Source organism: Vulpes vulpes, chromosome 9 (genome assembly GCF_048418805.1).
Source record: "Vulpes vulpes isolate BD-2025 chromosome 9, VulVul3, whole genome shotgun sequence".
NCBI classification, from domain to species: Eukaryota; Metazoa; Chordata; class Mammalia; order Carnivora; family Canidae; genus Vulpes; species Vulpes vulpes.
The window spans coordinates 109,036,117-109,051,191 of NC_132788.1; the positions used below are offsets into that span (position 1 = coordinate 109,036,117).

General features: G+C 67.7%; 2 protein-coding genes across 9 annotated transcripts; both read right to left on the reverse strand.

Moving 5' to 3' along the window:
* Nucleotides 1–834: 834 nt before the first annotated feature.
* MIDN (midnolin) lies at nt 835–8,320 on the reverse strand. 8 transcript variants are annotated; one of them, XM_072722025.1, is made up of 8 exons: nt 7,837–8,320; nt 6,732–6,819; nt 6,493–6,555; nt 4,362–4,490; nt 3,962–4,276; nt 3,624–3,768; nt 3,169–3,429; nt 835–2,560 (listed from the first exon to the last, which is right to left on the reverse strand). In XM_072722025.1, the coding sequence occupies exons 1-8, from the start codon at nt 8,067–8,069 to the stop codon at nt 2,283–2,285; spliced, it is 1,512 nt and encodes a 503-aa protein (XP_072578126.1). In that variant the 5' UTR covers nt 8,070–8,320; the 3' UTR covers nt 835–2,282. The 8 variants fall into 8 exon arrangements, with proteins under 8 accessions (XP_072578126.1, XP_072578125.1, XP_025875113.2 ...); XM_072722024.1 differs by having other exon boundaries at nt 3,624–3,771; XM_026019328.2 differs by having other exon boundaries at nt 3,624–3,798.
* Nucleotides 8,321–12,738: 4,418 nt separating this feature from the next.
* On the reverse strand, nt 12,739–14,969 carry ATP5F1D (ATP synthase F1 subunit delta). The gene is made up of 4 exons (XM_072722031.1): nt 14,726–14,969; nt 14,232–14,385; nt 13,488–13,576; nt 12,739–13,333 (listed from the first exon to the last, which is right to left on the reverse strand). Exons 1-4 carry the CDS (start codon nt 14,864–14,866, stop codon nt 13,211–13,213), a joined length of 507 nt encoding a protein of 168 aa, XP_072578132.1. The 5' UTR covers nt 14,867–14,969; the 3' UTR covers nt 12,739–13,210.
* Between the last annotated feature and the right edge of the window lie 106 nt (nt 14,970–15,075).

Genomic DNA, 15,075 nt, shown 5'->3' on the forward strand with positions numbered 1-15,075 from the left:
CCGGCAGCCAGGAGGGGGCTCAGGTCAACAGGTCAGGGGCCCACCCAGGCCGTACCATCTGCCTGGCCCAGCCTTTGGAGCAGCCTCCCTGTCAGTGGCTGGGGAAACTGAGTCCCGGAGTGTGCGGCCAGGTATCCCTGGTGACGGTTCCAGGGGCAGGTACCCAGCCCACTTCCCAGAGCCAGGAACGGAGGCCCCACCCAGGGCACATGTAAGCAGGCAGCCCTGTGCCCACACCCTGCAGGACTTCCGGCCTTGGGTACCGGGAAGTGGCTGGCCCCTCCCTCCCCTGCCGGGGCGACTTCCTGCCCACCCTCACCTCCAGCCGGGGAGGGGAGGGAACGTGGGAACAGTTCTGGGATGCAACCCTCGTCCACCTTCCAGCTCCCACCGCCTTAGACAGCGGGAGGACCCAGCATCTCGGTTGGCCACTTGATCACCCCAGGCCCCCTTCTCAGGGAAGACTCCCCCACCGTGCCACTCCCAGTTATGTAAGGCCACCCATCGCGCTCTGGAGGACCCCTCTGGGGTGGCCCAACCCCCCCACCCCCACAAGTGGGCAGCACATCACTTGTTTCATTTTCTGTTTATTACTTGAAATCACGGTGTTGGTATAGGTTTATCTTTCCCAATTTTGTTTTCATACAGGAAACTCACGCAAGGTGCCGGGACACCCCACAGCCCGAACCCCGAGGGTGGGTAATGCTTTCTTGGGGGAGCCCTGGTGAGGGCAGAGGGGGGCGGGCTGGTTCCTGCCTGGGGCCTCCACCCTCAGACCCGCGGAGGCACAGGTGTTATTTAAAAATCGTTAAAAAAAAAACAAAACAGAACACATTTAAATAGGTATCCAAGACAGTTCTTCAAAAACAAACCCACTCCTTTTTTCTCCTTTTTCTTTTTTTTTTTGGAAAATGAAAACAAACAAAAAACAAATCCTTGACCCCTACCCTGATCCCTCCCTCCCCCCCCCCCCCCCCCCCGACAAAAAAGTTTACAGAGCTACAGTTAACACATGATGTTCACATCTGAAACCATTAACTTTAAACACATAATGGGGGGATTCACCTACAATAGGATGAAGGAACAGGTGGGGGGTGGGGGTGTCTGGAGGACAGAAAGTTGGGGCAAGGACAAGACTGGGGGTGGGGGCAGGGCCCGATCATCTCCATTATCAGTAAAAAATACGTGAATGAAAAAAAACTCCACCCCCATTGAAATGGCCCCAGTAGGGGGCTTGTCCCTCTGCCCCAGGGGAATCTGGGGTTAAGGGCATGAGTGGGGAGGGTCCAATTTAGACCAGCAGCGACCCCCCCCAAGGGGGTTAATGCTACACAGCGTCACCCCTACCGGGGGCTTCACAGCTCAGCACCCCCTCCCCTCCTGGCTGCCAGAGGGCCTGCAGACACAGCCACAGGCCCAGATCCCTCAGGTTGGGCCAGGAAGGAGGGCTGGGGGTCATTTCCCCTGTGCCCCCAACCATTTCTCTCCCGAGTTTTCAAGAGACTCCCAACCACTATTGGCTCAGAAAATTAATAGTCTATAAATACCCCAAGCTCAGAACAAAAAGGGGGTGGGGCAGGAGGAAATGGCACAGTGCGTGGACGCGAAGGCTGGCGGCTGGTCTGTCCCCCTCCCTCTCTTCCCTACTAGGAGAGGGCCCCACGCCCCCACCTGAACCCCAAGGCAGGCTGGGGCCAGCCTACTGAAGCGCCTTTTTTTTTTTTTTTTCCCTGGAAAAAGAGACCAAGAGAAAAAAAGCACAGATGTGGAGGAGAAGCGGCCGAGCAGCGTGCAGGCCGGCTCCGTCGCCGGGCCGCGGGCCGCCAGCTGCAGCGGGACTTCCCTCCCAGGCCCTGCCCGTCTGTAAAGTGCATCATGAGGCATCTACGTTTTTGACTTCAACCTGAAGGGGTGGGGGCGGCTTCCTCGTCTCGTCCCACTCTCAACCATCTGGAGTGACTGCTACATATTGGAGCTTGGGAAGTGGGCGGGGAAGGACCCAGCTCAGGCCGAGGACGGGAGCCGCGCGACGGGAGGAAGAGGCGGGGAACAGGGCGGCAGGAGCCAAGTCCACGGAGAGTTTGGAAAACCATGGTAAGAATGGAAATTTAAAAAAATACAAACAAAAAACAAAACAAAAAAACCAACAAAACGAGAAAACAAAAAAACCAGAAGGAAGCTGGCGGGGAGGGAGGGGCCTCCCGCTGCCCGGCCGCCTGCCCTCCGCGCGCAGGCCTCGCCGGGACCGTCGGCCCAGGCTGCTGGGGCGAGGGACGCGGTTCCTAGGCCACCACAAACTCGGACTTCATGTCGGGGTTCACTTCCGGCTTCCAGACGGACTCCTCGAAGTCGAGGCCCAGGCCGGAGGCCTCGCTGGAGCCGCCGCCTCCCCCGCCGCCGCTGGTGTCGCTGCGGCCGGCCTTGCGGCTGGGCGGCCAGTGGTAGGGACCCCGGGCATCGCGCCGGGCCTTCCTGCGGAGCCGCTTCTGCTGGAGCAGCAGCTGCAGGCGCTCCACCTTGCAGCGCGTGGCGCGGTTCTCCGTCTGCCGCAGCCGGTCCCCTGAAAGGAGGCAGGGACCGTGACCCCTGAGCCCCTCGGGGTGCGGAGACCACGCCCCGCCCCCCCAAACAGGAGGCCCAAGCCCGCCAAGGCCGCCTGCCGGAGCCATGGTGGGGGGGGCGCCTGCAGGGCCTCCACGCCAGCGCCCAGCGCCCGGAGGGGGTGGAGCGCGAGCCCTCGGGCTACTTGTCACCGAAGGGAGGCACCCGGCCTGCTGCCTTGGTTTCCCCTCCGTGACTTGGGCCCGGGGCCCGCCAGGCGGACACTGTTCCGCAGGACTCGGGATTTATTGGGGATAAGCGGGTCTCTGGGGGACACAGGCTACCCCCGGAACGGCTCTGATCCCCTCCTTCATCAGACTCGACCATTCACAGAGGCTCCACCTGCCATCTGGACAAGGTGGGGGGGGAGGAAGTACCCCCTCCGGGCAGGACAAGGACACTTTGTGCCCCCAACACACATGCTCCCTTCTCTCCAGTCTCGTGCAGCGCATGGTGAGCAGCAGCTGCTGCCCCCGACCCCCCCCCCCCGGTGGGTCAGCTGCTCTGAGCGGCGCACAGAGAGGCCTTGAGCAGCCCAAGGACGGGTGGGGTGCGCTGGACACTTACCCAGGGGCTTGCACATGCGGGCCTGGCTCAGGGAGGCCGGGGCTGTGGCCGCCAGCTTGTCACAGGAGGTAGTTTTGGGGGTGAGGTCCGGGGCAGGCGAGGCGGGTGTGCACTGAGCATGGCAGCGCAGCTGGGTCAGGGACGGGGGCATGCCCTGGTAGTGCCGTGTGGCACTCAGAAGGTCATTGAGGATCTGTAGGATGGTGCCGATGTCACGCCGTGGCCGCCCGCTGCTGTCCTGGCAGTTGGGGTGCAGTGTGCCTGCAGGAGACATTGGGGGGGGTTGAGTGCTTGAGAGATTGACACATGGCCCCCAAAGTACAGGGGGCCCACATTCATATACAGGTGGGACCCCAGGGTGGAACGTGAGGCACATGGTGAGGAATGGTGGGGACGCTGCCCACCCCCAGCACGTGATCTCTGGTGGGGTCACACGTGGGCACCGAGACACCTACCAGAGAAGGTCCCTGAGAAGACCCCCGGGGCGTGGTTCACGAAGCTCTCAATGACAGCGCCGGGTTTGCGGGAGCGGGAGGTAGGGCTCCCCCCGGGGGTGGAAGTGGGGCTGGCACCAGAACTGGCAGGCGGGGAGCAGTCCATCTGCTGGTCAGGGGGAGGGAGGCCCGTAAGCTGCAGGGTGCAAGGACAGCCCCTGGAATCCAGAGTCTGGGGGGCGGGGGCAGCTTTCGTGTACAAAGCATGTATCTGGGACTCGAAGCCCCCCGCCCGCCCCCCGAAGTCCGGGGACAGCCCTGCCTTCCCTGCGGCAAGAAGAAGCCCTCCCCGGACTCACCTCGGGGCAGGTAGTAGAAGCTGAGTGGGATCGGAAAGAGCCAGCTGTGACAGGTGAGGGGGACGCAGGGGCAGGGCTGCTGGACATCGGGGGGACTCGGGCAGCACTGGACACGGGCCGGCAGGGAGAGGACACGGGGGCGGTCATGCTGGGGTCCCCCCGGGCCGCGGCGGCTGCGGCGGCGGCTGCGGCCAACACGTGGCGGTGTTGCAGTGGGGCATGCTGGGCGGCAAGCTGCAGCTGGACGAACATCATGTGGTCACCCACGCGCAGCGCCAAGGTCAGCGGCGAGCGGCCGGACAAGAAGTCACTGACCTGTAGAGAGGGGCCCGTCAGCGCCAGGGCCCCAGCCTGCTGCGCCCCCAGCCCGGCCCAGCCCCGGCCCCCCGCGCTGCGTGACCTGGGGCCTCTCGCCGCCCCTCTCTGGGCTCTGGGGTCCCTGTCGGTGCCACGGATGCTTAAATAAAATGAATCGGTATTTCCGGAAGACGCCTCCGCCAGCCCGGCCCGGCCCGGGCGCCACTGGGGGCTGTGGGGGACAGAGGCGGGTCAGATGGGGGGGCCTGGCCCTCCCTGGCCAGCTTGGTTCTTTCAAGGGGAAACTGAGGCCAGAGGGGGCAAGGCCCAGTCAGCAGTCGCTGCCCTCAAATAACCCCACCCTCCCGGCCCCCAATCCTCTGCCTGTGAATATGGGAGGGGAGCCAATCTCAGACCCCCTCCCAGTTAAGCCACCCAGGCAGCAAGTGGGCGGGAATTCCTGGACAAATTCTTCTTCCTAACCTTTGCTTTCTCAAGATAAATATTTATCTGTCCTGGGTGGGGCTGAGGCTGAGGGGGAGGCTTAGCTAGTGCAGGAGGGGCCCTGATGGTTCTGAGGCCTGCGTCCCCCGAGACCTCAACACAGCCAGCCCCAACACAAACCCTCAAATGTGGCGGGGGTGGGGGTGCATCCGAGCCCAGTCTGCATCGGGCTCCTCCTCTGGAGCCTGGCCAGAGCTGAGCTTTCCCCAGGGGCCAGGATGGTGGTGGTGGTGGGGGGGGTGGAGGTTTCTGAGAAGTGACATAGGCCGGGATGACTCAGAACCACCGCCTCCCAGCCCTCCGCTGGCAGCGGCTGGCGTAACCTTCTCTGCTTGGGGGCCGTGGGGAGGAGGCGAGGGAGGCGGGCAGTGCGCAGCCCCCACCCTGAAGCCTGGTCTGCATGGCACCCCCCACAGCCCCAGAGACTCCCCTTGCAGGAAGGGCCTGGGGTGGCTTCCCAAGAGCCGCTGGGGAGTCCCCCCCCACCCCTCCGCCCTGCAACTTCCTCCCTGGGGAGGGCGAACAGGAGGGCATGACTCGGTGCCAGGCGGGGAAACAGCCCTGGGAGCCCAGTCACTCCGCCCAGTGCCCCCCCCACTCCTGACGCAGGCACCCTGGGGCGGATGTGAACCAAAGACACCCCTGGCCCCCCTGCCAACCGCAGGCCCCCTGTGAGCAGAGAGCTCCGTTCACATCTTCACCAGGAAGTCAAGCGCAGCCCCCACCCGGGACCCCGGCTCTGCCTCCATCCCAGCAGCCCTTCTGATGGCAGACCACCCAGCTCTAGTGCCCCTCTTCCTCCTCGCTAGCGAGCTGGTGAGGACAGGATGCTACATGTCGGGGAGGGGGCGAGGGCCTCAGGGCAGGAGGAAGGGAAGCCGCTGAGCAGGTTTCCTGCGGCCAGCCCAGCCCAGCCCACCCCCTAGCCGGGGCGGGCAGCAGCCTGCTTCCCCCACCCTGGCAGCAGGCGGATAGCTGAGGCCTGTGTCACCCTCCAGGGAGGAGGGCCCCGCCGCCAGAAAAATGAGGAAAGGAGGAGGTAAAAAAAAAAAAAAAAAAAAAAAAAAAAAAAAAAAAAAAGCCTGCAACAAAACCGGGAACCCGGCTGTGGGCCAGTCCCTGCCTTCCTCCTTAGCTCCTGGCCAGTTGCTAAATATTTTCCTAACATCCTGTCTAGGCTATGGCCCTGGGGCTGGGTGCCCCCCTCCCCCTTTTGGGGCAGAGAACAAAGGCCAAAGGGAGAAGGGGGAGGGGTGACTCCCCACCCCTTACAATGGGGTCAAACTAGGCGGAAGGAGTGTCACCCAGGCTGGCCCCTCCAGCCCCCTCCGCCCGCAGAAACTAAAAAACAAACAAACAAAAAACAAAAACAAAAAAAAACCAACAAAAGGTCGCCGTGGAGAAACCGCAGCGGCTGCGGAGGGGGTGCTCCTCAGTATGGGGCTGGGGGCCTGGCCCCAGTGTGGGTGTGGGAGCGCGGGGGCCAAGGTCACCCCCACAGGCCGGCTTGTGAAAGCCCAGCCCCCTCCCCCATGGCAGCCACCGTGGGAGAGAAGGCCCTCAAGGTCAGGTGGTGAGTGCGAGGGGGGAGGAGGAAGAGGAAGCTGGGTGACCAGGCCAAACTGGCAGGAAGGCTGGGCGGCGCGTCTCCTCCCTCCCCGCGGTCTCCCGGGAGCACGAACACCCCCGGGCCCTCCCCCTGGGCTGGGAGGGACCGGCGCGGGGCTTACCTGCGTCTCGGTCAGGCTCTCCAGGGCCTGCATCACCGACTGCTCCGGCCTCGAGGCTTGCGACTGAAACAGAGAAGCTGCTCTGAGTGTGCGCTCCGGTCGGAGGGCCCGGGCCCGGGGCAGGGGGCCTGCGTGCTGGAGGGGCTGCCCTGGCAGGGAGGGTGCTAGGGACCGAGCTCTCGGGTGGGGGCTGCCCGCCTGCGCCAGAGCCTCCAGGGCACTCTGCCCCAGCCGTTTACCATGAGGCCCGCCTCCACGGTGGGCACCAGCGTCAGCTTGCTGCCATCCCCCACGCCGAACTCCTGCAGCTTCCCCGAACTGAGCCGGCTGGGGGGGAGGAAGGAAGAGGGTGAGGCCAAGGAGACAAGGCAGCGACGCGGAAGCCCAGGCACAGGGGGAGATACGGGCGACCCACCCCATCCCTTCCTGGCCTCCAGACCAGAGGGCTGGGTGGGGGGTGTGTGTAGGGGGGGGGGGCGGGAAGTGTCAAACATCTGGCCCTGAGAGCCCCCCCATGCCAGCAGCTCAAACCTCCTTCTCGTGGGCCCCAACTCTGGACTGGGGCACCACCTCTGCACCCCGACAAAGCACTTTCTCATCCCCCCCAGCGCTAGTACACCCGCGCCGCCCTCTGCCACCCTCCCCTCACCCCAGGGCCGCCCCGGCCTCTAATTCAGCAACTCCGGCCCGGGGCTCCTCTTTGTGGGCGCCACAGGGCTTAGCCTTTAGGGTCTTTTGCGGGGCCGGGCTCCCCCTCCTCCCTCCCTCCCCGGCGCAGGCCGCCGCGGCTCAGACAAAGGAGACCCTCCCCCACCCGCCCCTCCCCCACTGGGGCCCCTCCGCTGGGGATGGACACTGCATGTCCCTGGAGGCCCGCGGGGGGAGTGCTCCCCGGCCCGGAGGCGATTTAAATACCAGGGGGGAGGGGAAGGCTGCGGGAGTGCCCGGTGGTTAGAACAAAGGGGGGTAGAAGGACGCAAGTAGGGGAAGAAAACAGGCAGACGTAGAGGGGGGCACCGAGCAGATGCGGAAGCCAGCGGGAACGCAGGCAGAGAAGGCGGCGGCCGCGCCCCCCCCGCGGCCGGGACCCCCACGCTGCCCCGGCACTCCTGCCTTCCCGGGAGGGGAGGGGGCCGCCCTCGCAGCCGCCTTTGTGCAGCGACCCTGGGCGGGGGAGGGGGCCGAGGCAGGCAAGGCCGAGCAGAGGGCGCCCGAGAGCGCGCGGCGCGCCCCCGCCCCCCGTCTGGCCGCCCCCTTCCTTCCCCGAGCGGCGCGCTCTTTGTTCCCGCCCGGGGGCCGAGGCCCGAGGGGGCGGCGGGGCTGGGGGCGGCGCGCGGTACCTACGTGTCTTTGTGGAGCAGCGCCAGGCGCTCCTTGGGCACTTTGAGCCGCTGGGACAGCCGCTTGCGCAGCCCCTCCACCGTCTCGTCCGGGGGCACGGACAGCTCGTAGCGGGTGCCCGTCGTGCTGTGGATGGCCAGGCTCATGGGCGCCGCCTCGGCCGCCGGGCCCACCTCGCAGGCGCCGCCGGGGGCCCCGCGCCGGCAGCTCCGAGCGCCGCCGGGCTGCGGCTCCATCCCCGGCCCGCGCAGGAGGGCTGGGGTCCGCGGGGCGCCGCCAATCCTCGCCGCGCCTCCGGGCCGTGCGGGGAGGGGGGCTCCCCTGGGGGGCGGTCCGCGCGCGTCCCCTCCGGCAAAGTCCTCGGCGCGGAGCGGAAGGAGGCCAGCAGTCACGGATCCGAGCAGCGCTCCGGGGTCGCGTGGGCTCGTCGGGGCGCCTTCCGGGGGCGGGGGCGGCACTCGCCGCTGCTCTCACGGGCGCCGGGCGTGGGGGAGGGTCCGCAGGAGGGGGCGCCGCTCAGGAGGCCGCGCTCGGTGCCGTCCGCCGCTCGGGCCGCGCTGCCCCGCGCGTCCCCTCCTTAGCAACAGCCGCGCCGCCGCCGCCGCCGCTTGGAAGATCTGGGGGTGAAAGTAACAAGAAAAAAAAGTTATAATGTATCAACGTTCCAAGGGGCGGGGCCGCCGCCCCCTCCCATTCACTACTTACTCCGCCGGCCCCGCGTCGGCCAATCGGCGCGCGCCGAACGCCCAGTCGGCCGCGCGGGCCGGCCAATGGGAGCCGCCGCCGAGCTGCCCCACGTGGCCGCGCGGGCCCGCCCCTCGCCCCGCCCCCTGCCCGCCGGCCAAGGGGAGCTCGGCGGGGGCGGGGCTGGCGCCGCTCCGGCCCGCCCCCGCGCTCCACCCGCCCGCGCCGGGGGCCATTCATACGGCCCGCAACAAAGGGCAGGCGGCCCGCGGCGGGCGGGGGGCGGGGGCGCGGGGTCCCGGCCGGGGCGGCGCGGCGTGGGGGCGGGCACGGTCTCCGCGCCGGGAGGGGCAGGAAGCCGGGGACCTGCCCCCCCGCGTCTGTCCGGGAAGCCGCCGCGAGCGGAAGCGGGAGGCGATCCCCGCGCTTCGCGGCCGGGCCGCGCTCAGGAGCCTCGGCCGGCGGGCGTCCCCCACCCGTGGGGCGTGAGGGCCCGGCGAGGAGCGGCGCGGCGGGCGGTCCTGCGCCCCGGTGACGTGGGCCGGGGCCCGAGGGCCTCTCCCGCGCCTGCACCTCCCGCGTCCCACCCCTGTCCCGCGGGCCGGGCCCGCTTCCCGAGTCGCGCCCGCCCGAGCCGTGACGTGACGCGGCGTCCCCGGCTGCGCCCGCGCGCGCCGCTTGGGGCTGCGGTGAGTCAGCAGCGCCGGCGCGCCCCCTGCCGGCCCCGCCCGGGAGCGCTGCCGGAGCCGTGGGGAGGGGGCGAGGAGGCTGCCCCGGGGCGCGGGGCGGGGGGCGGGCTGCGGCACGGCTGGCGCGGGGGGACCCCCGCCAGGGGCCTGAGCCTCCGACGCAGGAGGCGGGGCCGCACAACCGGGCACCCCGAGCCCCGACAGCAAGTTGCTCAAGGTCACTCGCGGGGTAGCAAGAGTGCCTGGGAGGCGGGGCGGGGGCTGAGGTCTCGCCGGGGCGGTGCTGGCCGCGCCGAGCCCCTCCCATCCCGCGACCCGAGGGGCTTGCCAGGCCCGGAGGCACCCCGAGCCCCGCCTGCCGCCCCGAACAAAGAAAAGTGGGGCGCCCCTCCGAGCCCAGAGGGGGACACCGTGCTCGTCCCGCCGCGTCCCGCCCGCACTCACCGGACGCGGCTAGTCCGAGGTCTCAGCAGTCGCGAGTGGACCCACGTCCGGGCACGGCGCGCGGTGGCGGGGCAGGTCTGGGGCCGAGCGGGCGGCCCCCAAGCCTTTATCCGCACCGCCTTCCCTCGGGGTGGAGTTTGGGCGGGCAGGGGGCGGAGGGCCGGGCGGCCGGTGACGCAGGCGGGCCCCCGCCCCTGCCTGCAGGCCGGGGCCCTGGGGCGCCCGGGGATCGGGCCACCCGCCCCTCGAGCCCCGCCGGGACACTGGGGGCCGCTCCATCGATGCCACGGAGGCCTGGGCCACGAACGGCCGCGCCGATGGGCCGGGTCCCCAGGACGGGCGCGGGGTGCACAGGTTGGCTCCCACCCCGCCCCCTTTCCTGCCGCCCTAGGCCGGGTGCTTCCGCCTGGGGGCGCCCGCGCGGGGGAGCGCAGGGAGGGGGTGCCTGAGTCAGCGGCCGCGGTCCAGGAAAACAGGCCGGAGTCACCTGCCTGCCGTGGGGGTGCCCCAGCCAGCTGCCCCGGCGGCCTGGCCGCCTGCATCCCTTAACGGTGACCTCAGAAGGCGTTTATGGAGCGATTAACCTGCGCCAGGCCTGCCTAGTGCAGCCGGGCACCAGCCGCCCAGCCGTGACCTCTCCAGGCCTGTTCCTGCGGCTCTGGGCGCTCCCCGTGGCTGCAGAGACCCAGCCTCCTGCGTGCTCACCCTGGAGCCCCGAGGGGGGCTGGGGGTGGGCAGGATCGCCCTACCCATTCCACAGGCCACCCACTGAGGCCTCGCAGCAGCAGGTGAAGACGGCCCGCGCGGTGTCTCCCACCGCGTTGCTGTCTGGGTAGAGAACGTTTTGAGGATGACCCTGATGGGCACGGGGCCTCTCAGTTCTCCTGCTCCCTCTGCCCAAAGGAAGGGGACCCCAGGACCTACTCCCCTACCCCTGGTCCGATTATCTGGTTTCTCACTTTATCTGGCCTGGCCACCTCCCCGGGGCGGTGTTGCTTTCCAGGTCTCCCTCCGGCTCCCACCCAGTGCTCCTGCAGCATCTGACAGGCCCCCCACCCAGGCACACCCACACCCTCCCAGCCCCACAGGGTCAGGGCTGGGCTGCAAGGAGAGGCTGAGACAACCGTCATCCCTCGCCGGGGACTGTGGTTGAGGCATGGAGGTGGCGGGACAGAGGACAGGGATCCAGAAAGTAAGACAGCGGGCGCAAAGCCAGGCTTGAGAGAGTGCTGGACACTGGAGAGGAGGCCGGGGCGCCGTGAGGGCCTCCCTTGGACGCCGGGCGGGGGGACTGTGGGCTCGGAAGCCGGAGCATCTCCGGGCTGGGGGAGCTCCACATGTGGCAGGGGGTGTTGGCAAGGGCACGCAGGGCTGTGTGGCCTCGGGAGGGTCTGAGACCTTGCCCTTCATGCCACCAGGGGAGTGGTGGTCCTCCTGGAATCGGGGCTCTGAGGGTTCCTACACACTTAGGGGCGGGACACTGCTCTCAGGAAGGGACCCAGCCAGGGCCAACTCCTCAGACGCACTAAATCCATCCACTTCCTGCTCCTTCCGTGTTCAGAGCATCCCTGTGCTCCAGCTGGTCCTGGGTGGGAGCACACACGCGGTCCGAGGGGACCCCCTTCCTCAACGAGGAGCAAACCCTTCTCAGAGCCTGCCCTCGAGGAAAAGGTTGTGGTCGCCGGTTCCTGGTCATAGGACCTGCTCCAGCCTTGGGGCCTCCACCCCAGGACCAGGCTGAGGAATCCTGGCTGTATCCGGAGCTGTACCCCCACTTGGAGGCTGAGATCTCCCAGGAAACAGGCGTCTGGGAGAAGGACCCAGGGCGTGGGTGGTGCTGGCCCAGCCAGCTGGATGGAAGTGCTGCTGTCCTGGCCACACTGCTGTGCCCCTCGACCACCCCTTGGGCCCCACACTGCGTCCCTGGTCTTACTGGTCCCAAGGCCTGAACAGGAGCTCTAGGACGCAGCCTCCCAAAACGAGGGAACAGGGACAAGCGGGCCTGCACCTGGGATCCCGTGGCTCTTGTGGCATCCTCTGGTCTGGGGGCCCCTGGGGGAGTGGGCGCCAGCCAACTGGGCCTGCCAGCCTGAGTGGGCGGGCCCAGATAGAAAAGCCCCCTAGCTGTGAGCTGGCCCGCAGACCCCCACAAACACAGCTCCCCCCACCTTTACCCTCTGATGAAGCCACAGGACAGTCACTCACACGGGACCGTGACACACAAGTACACAGCCCATCTCTGCTGACAACATGCCCAGGGGTGGCCTCCCTATCACCTCCAGGCTGCCGATGACACATGGGAAGACCCGGACTCCCCTGCACACTCACCCCCCTGGAATCTCCTGCCAGCCTGGCTCAAGCTCAGGGCGAAGGAAAGGGGGTGAGGGGACCCCTCCCCCGAAATCTGCTGCTGGCCACTCAGAGTCAGCTTCTGGGCCACCCCTGCGGTTGCAAAAGGGAAGAAATGGAGCAGCACAGAAGCTGCCCAGTGCCAGGGCTGCCCCCGCCCAGCTGCTCCACCCCATCTGGGGCCAGCCCAGGGGCCTGGACGGCACAGAGGTGCCAACACCACCGGTGAGGAGGCGTGCGGCCAGCCAGGGCCACCCACAGGCCGGGGGAGCAGAGGGCCGGGCCTCTGTGGGGCAGGCAGGATCCGCCTCTTCCCAGCGTGGCCGGGGCGGGCCCGGGAGCCACAGGGCAGACGGCACAGCCTGAAACCTGGCAGAGGCCCAGGTGGCTGTCCAGCAGCCCAGGCCTGGCCCGGGCCCAGCGCCCCGCCCCCGCCTGCTGTCTCCCCATGCCGCCCAGCAACCTCTGCCAATCCCCACCCTCTTGGGATGATGGCAAACGCCCTGCCCACCACCGCCCCTGGCTTCGCTGGCTATGCTCCCCGCACATCCCCACTCCCCGGTTTATTACAGACGCCCCAGGACCTCTTGGGCCGAGGCCTCCACACTCTGGAGACCTGGAGACTGAAGCTGGTATCTAATGCCTCATCCCACCGCGGGGACGCACACGGCTGGAGAAAAGGTCAGGTGAGGTCGTGAAGACACCATCCCAGGCAGGAGACGAAAGCAGCGTACACGAGTCAGGTCCCCGGTTTTTAATGGAAAGCTCGAGTTGGGGACAGGCTGTCCCATGGAAGTGGCTGGGAGTGGGTCTCCATGCCAGGGTCTACGGGGCCAGAGGGATGGCGGGGGCGCATCAGGTGGGGAGCGAGGGGCTGGAAGGTGGACAGTGAGCTCACGGTGGGGGTAACCCCCCCCCCAAAAAGAAGCAGAGCAAGGTCTCTGAGCTCAGCCCCAGTCAGCAGCCCCAACCCCTGCAAGGAGCCTCAGCTTCCCCTGTTTGACGAGGCTGCCCCAGGCAGGAAGCTCAACGGGGCTGCCCCCTGGAGGCCGGCTTCGGCAAGACCGCGCCCTGCACCGGCGCATCCCTCTAGAGGCTTGCTCACCTTCCGCCTATCCCGCCTCCCGCCATCACTCTGGACCCATGGGAGCTGGCCCAGCCTGCCAGGGACATGGGCCTCGGTTTCCCTGCTGGCAAGGGCCACGCACCGCCTACTCAAGAGCTTTCACCAGGGCCTCGTTGGCCTCGATGCGGATTTGGATCTCAGCCCTGGAAGCCTCGTCTGCTGCCCCTGACAGCTCCGAATGCGCCTTCTCCAGATTCATCCTGGCTGCCTGCAGAAAGTGGGGAGTGGGTGAGGACCAAGCATGGACCCCCCAGCCTACTGCCTGCCGCCCCCCCCCCCAAACTCGGGATCCCTTCCCCGAAGCCAGTGACCTCCAGCACAACGCTGGCCTCCGCGGTACCTGATTCCCGTGAGACACTCACCCCCACGTCCAGCATGTCTAGTGTTACAGCCTCTTCAGCCAGCAACTGCACCGAGGAATCAGCGTTCACCGTGACTGAGCCACTGCTCACTATAGAAAGAAGATGATGTCAGGCCTCCACACCCACCTGCACGGACACGTTCAGCCCCCAAACTATAGAAGTGACTCCATGGACTACCCCTAGGCTCTAGTGTGGAAAACGGACAGCCGCAGGGCAGGGGAAGTGCCCACGGGGCCCAGGCGCACCTCCTGGGGCTAGACACAGATAACAGAGCCTGCAATTCACCCACCAGCCCAGCAGCTCAGCTAGGCTCAGGGATGGCCGGGAGCTGGATGGGAATCCTGGCTGCACGTGGGAGTTGTGCTGGCGGAAGCACGTCTTGAGATCCAGTGTCCCACCCCTCCTAACCGGCTCCTGCTAGACAGATTTGGTTTCTGTCTCCGACACCTGTCTCCTCTCCACTCCCACCCTGATCTGCCACCAGCTTTTTTTTTTTTTTAAATTTTGCTTATATATTCATTAAAAATTCACAAAGAGAATCAAAGACACAGGCAGAGAAGCAGACTCCCTACGGAGTAGGGACTCCCAGACTCCCCCAATGCCGGGCTCGATCCCTGGACTCTGGGATCACGCCCTGAGCCAAAGGCAGGCGCTCAATCGTTGAGCCCCCCCCAGGCGACCCTCCCTGGCAGCTTCTTAGCCGCAAGTTTGCTCTGTGAACCCAGCCGGACCCACCGGACCCACCGAAGTATTTGGAGATGGTGCCGTCCTCGGCGTGGACAACCACCAGCCCGGGCCGCAGGACCTGCAAGGTGGGCACGTGCGCCGCAAGGATGCCAAAGGCTCCCGTCTGCGTGGGGACATCCACCTGCCGGACGTTCGCACCGTTGAAAAACACCTGGAAGACACACCGAGAGCAGGCGTGACTGCAGGCCGGGCTCCCGGCGCGCGGGCCAGGACCCGGAGCTGTAGTCCCGACAGGGGACAGGGCGCTCGCGCCGCCCCCCGGCTGCCCCCCGCGCCGGCACCGAGCCCCCGCGGCCCGTCCGCAGACACCTGCGGCGAGAACACCGGACCGCGCGGGACCGGGCGGGGGGCGGGGCGCCAGGCCCGGCGGGGGGGGCGTGGGCCCGGGGTCCGCACCGCGCAGGGGAGGGGCACGGCGAGGGGCACGCGCAGGGCACCACCGGGTCTCCGCCGCGCCCGGGGCTGCGTCCGGGCCAGACCCGCCTCCGAACCTGCGTGGGTGACGCGAAGGTGAAGGACATCTGTCCCGGGGCCGCGGCCGGGGCCGGAGCCGCGGCGGCCTCGGCGTAGGCGCGGGCCTGGCGGACGAGGCAGCGCAGGCCGGGACGGCGGAGGACCGCGGCGGGCAGCATGGCGACGGCGGCGAGCGGACTCCGGCCGAACGCGGGCAGCCTGGAGGACGCGGAGGACGGCGCGCGGGGGCCTCTGGGAAGAGAAGTCCGGGCAACGGCGCACGCGCGGACTACGACTCCCGGCGAGCCGCGCGCGACACTGGCAACGACGCAGTGCGCCCCGCGCGCGGCATGCTGGGGATCGTAGTTTTCTTCCAGCCCCAGCGGCC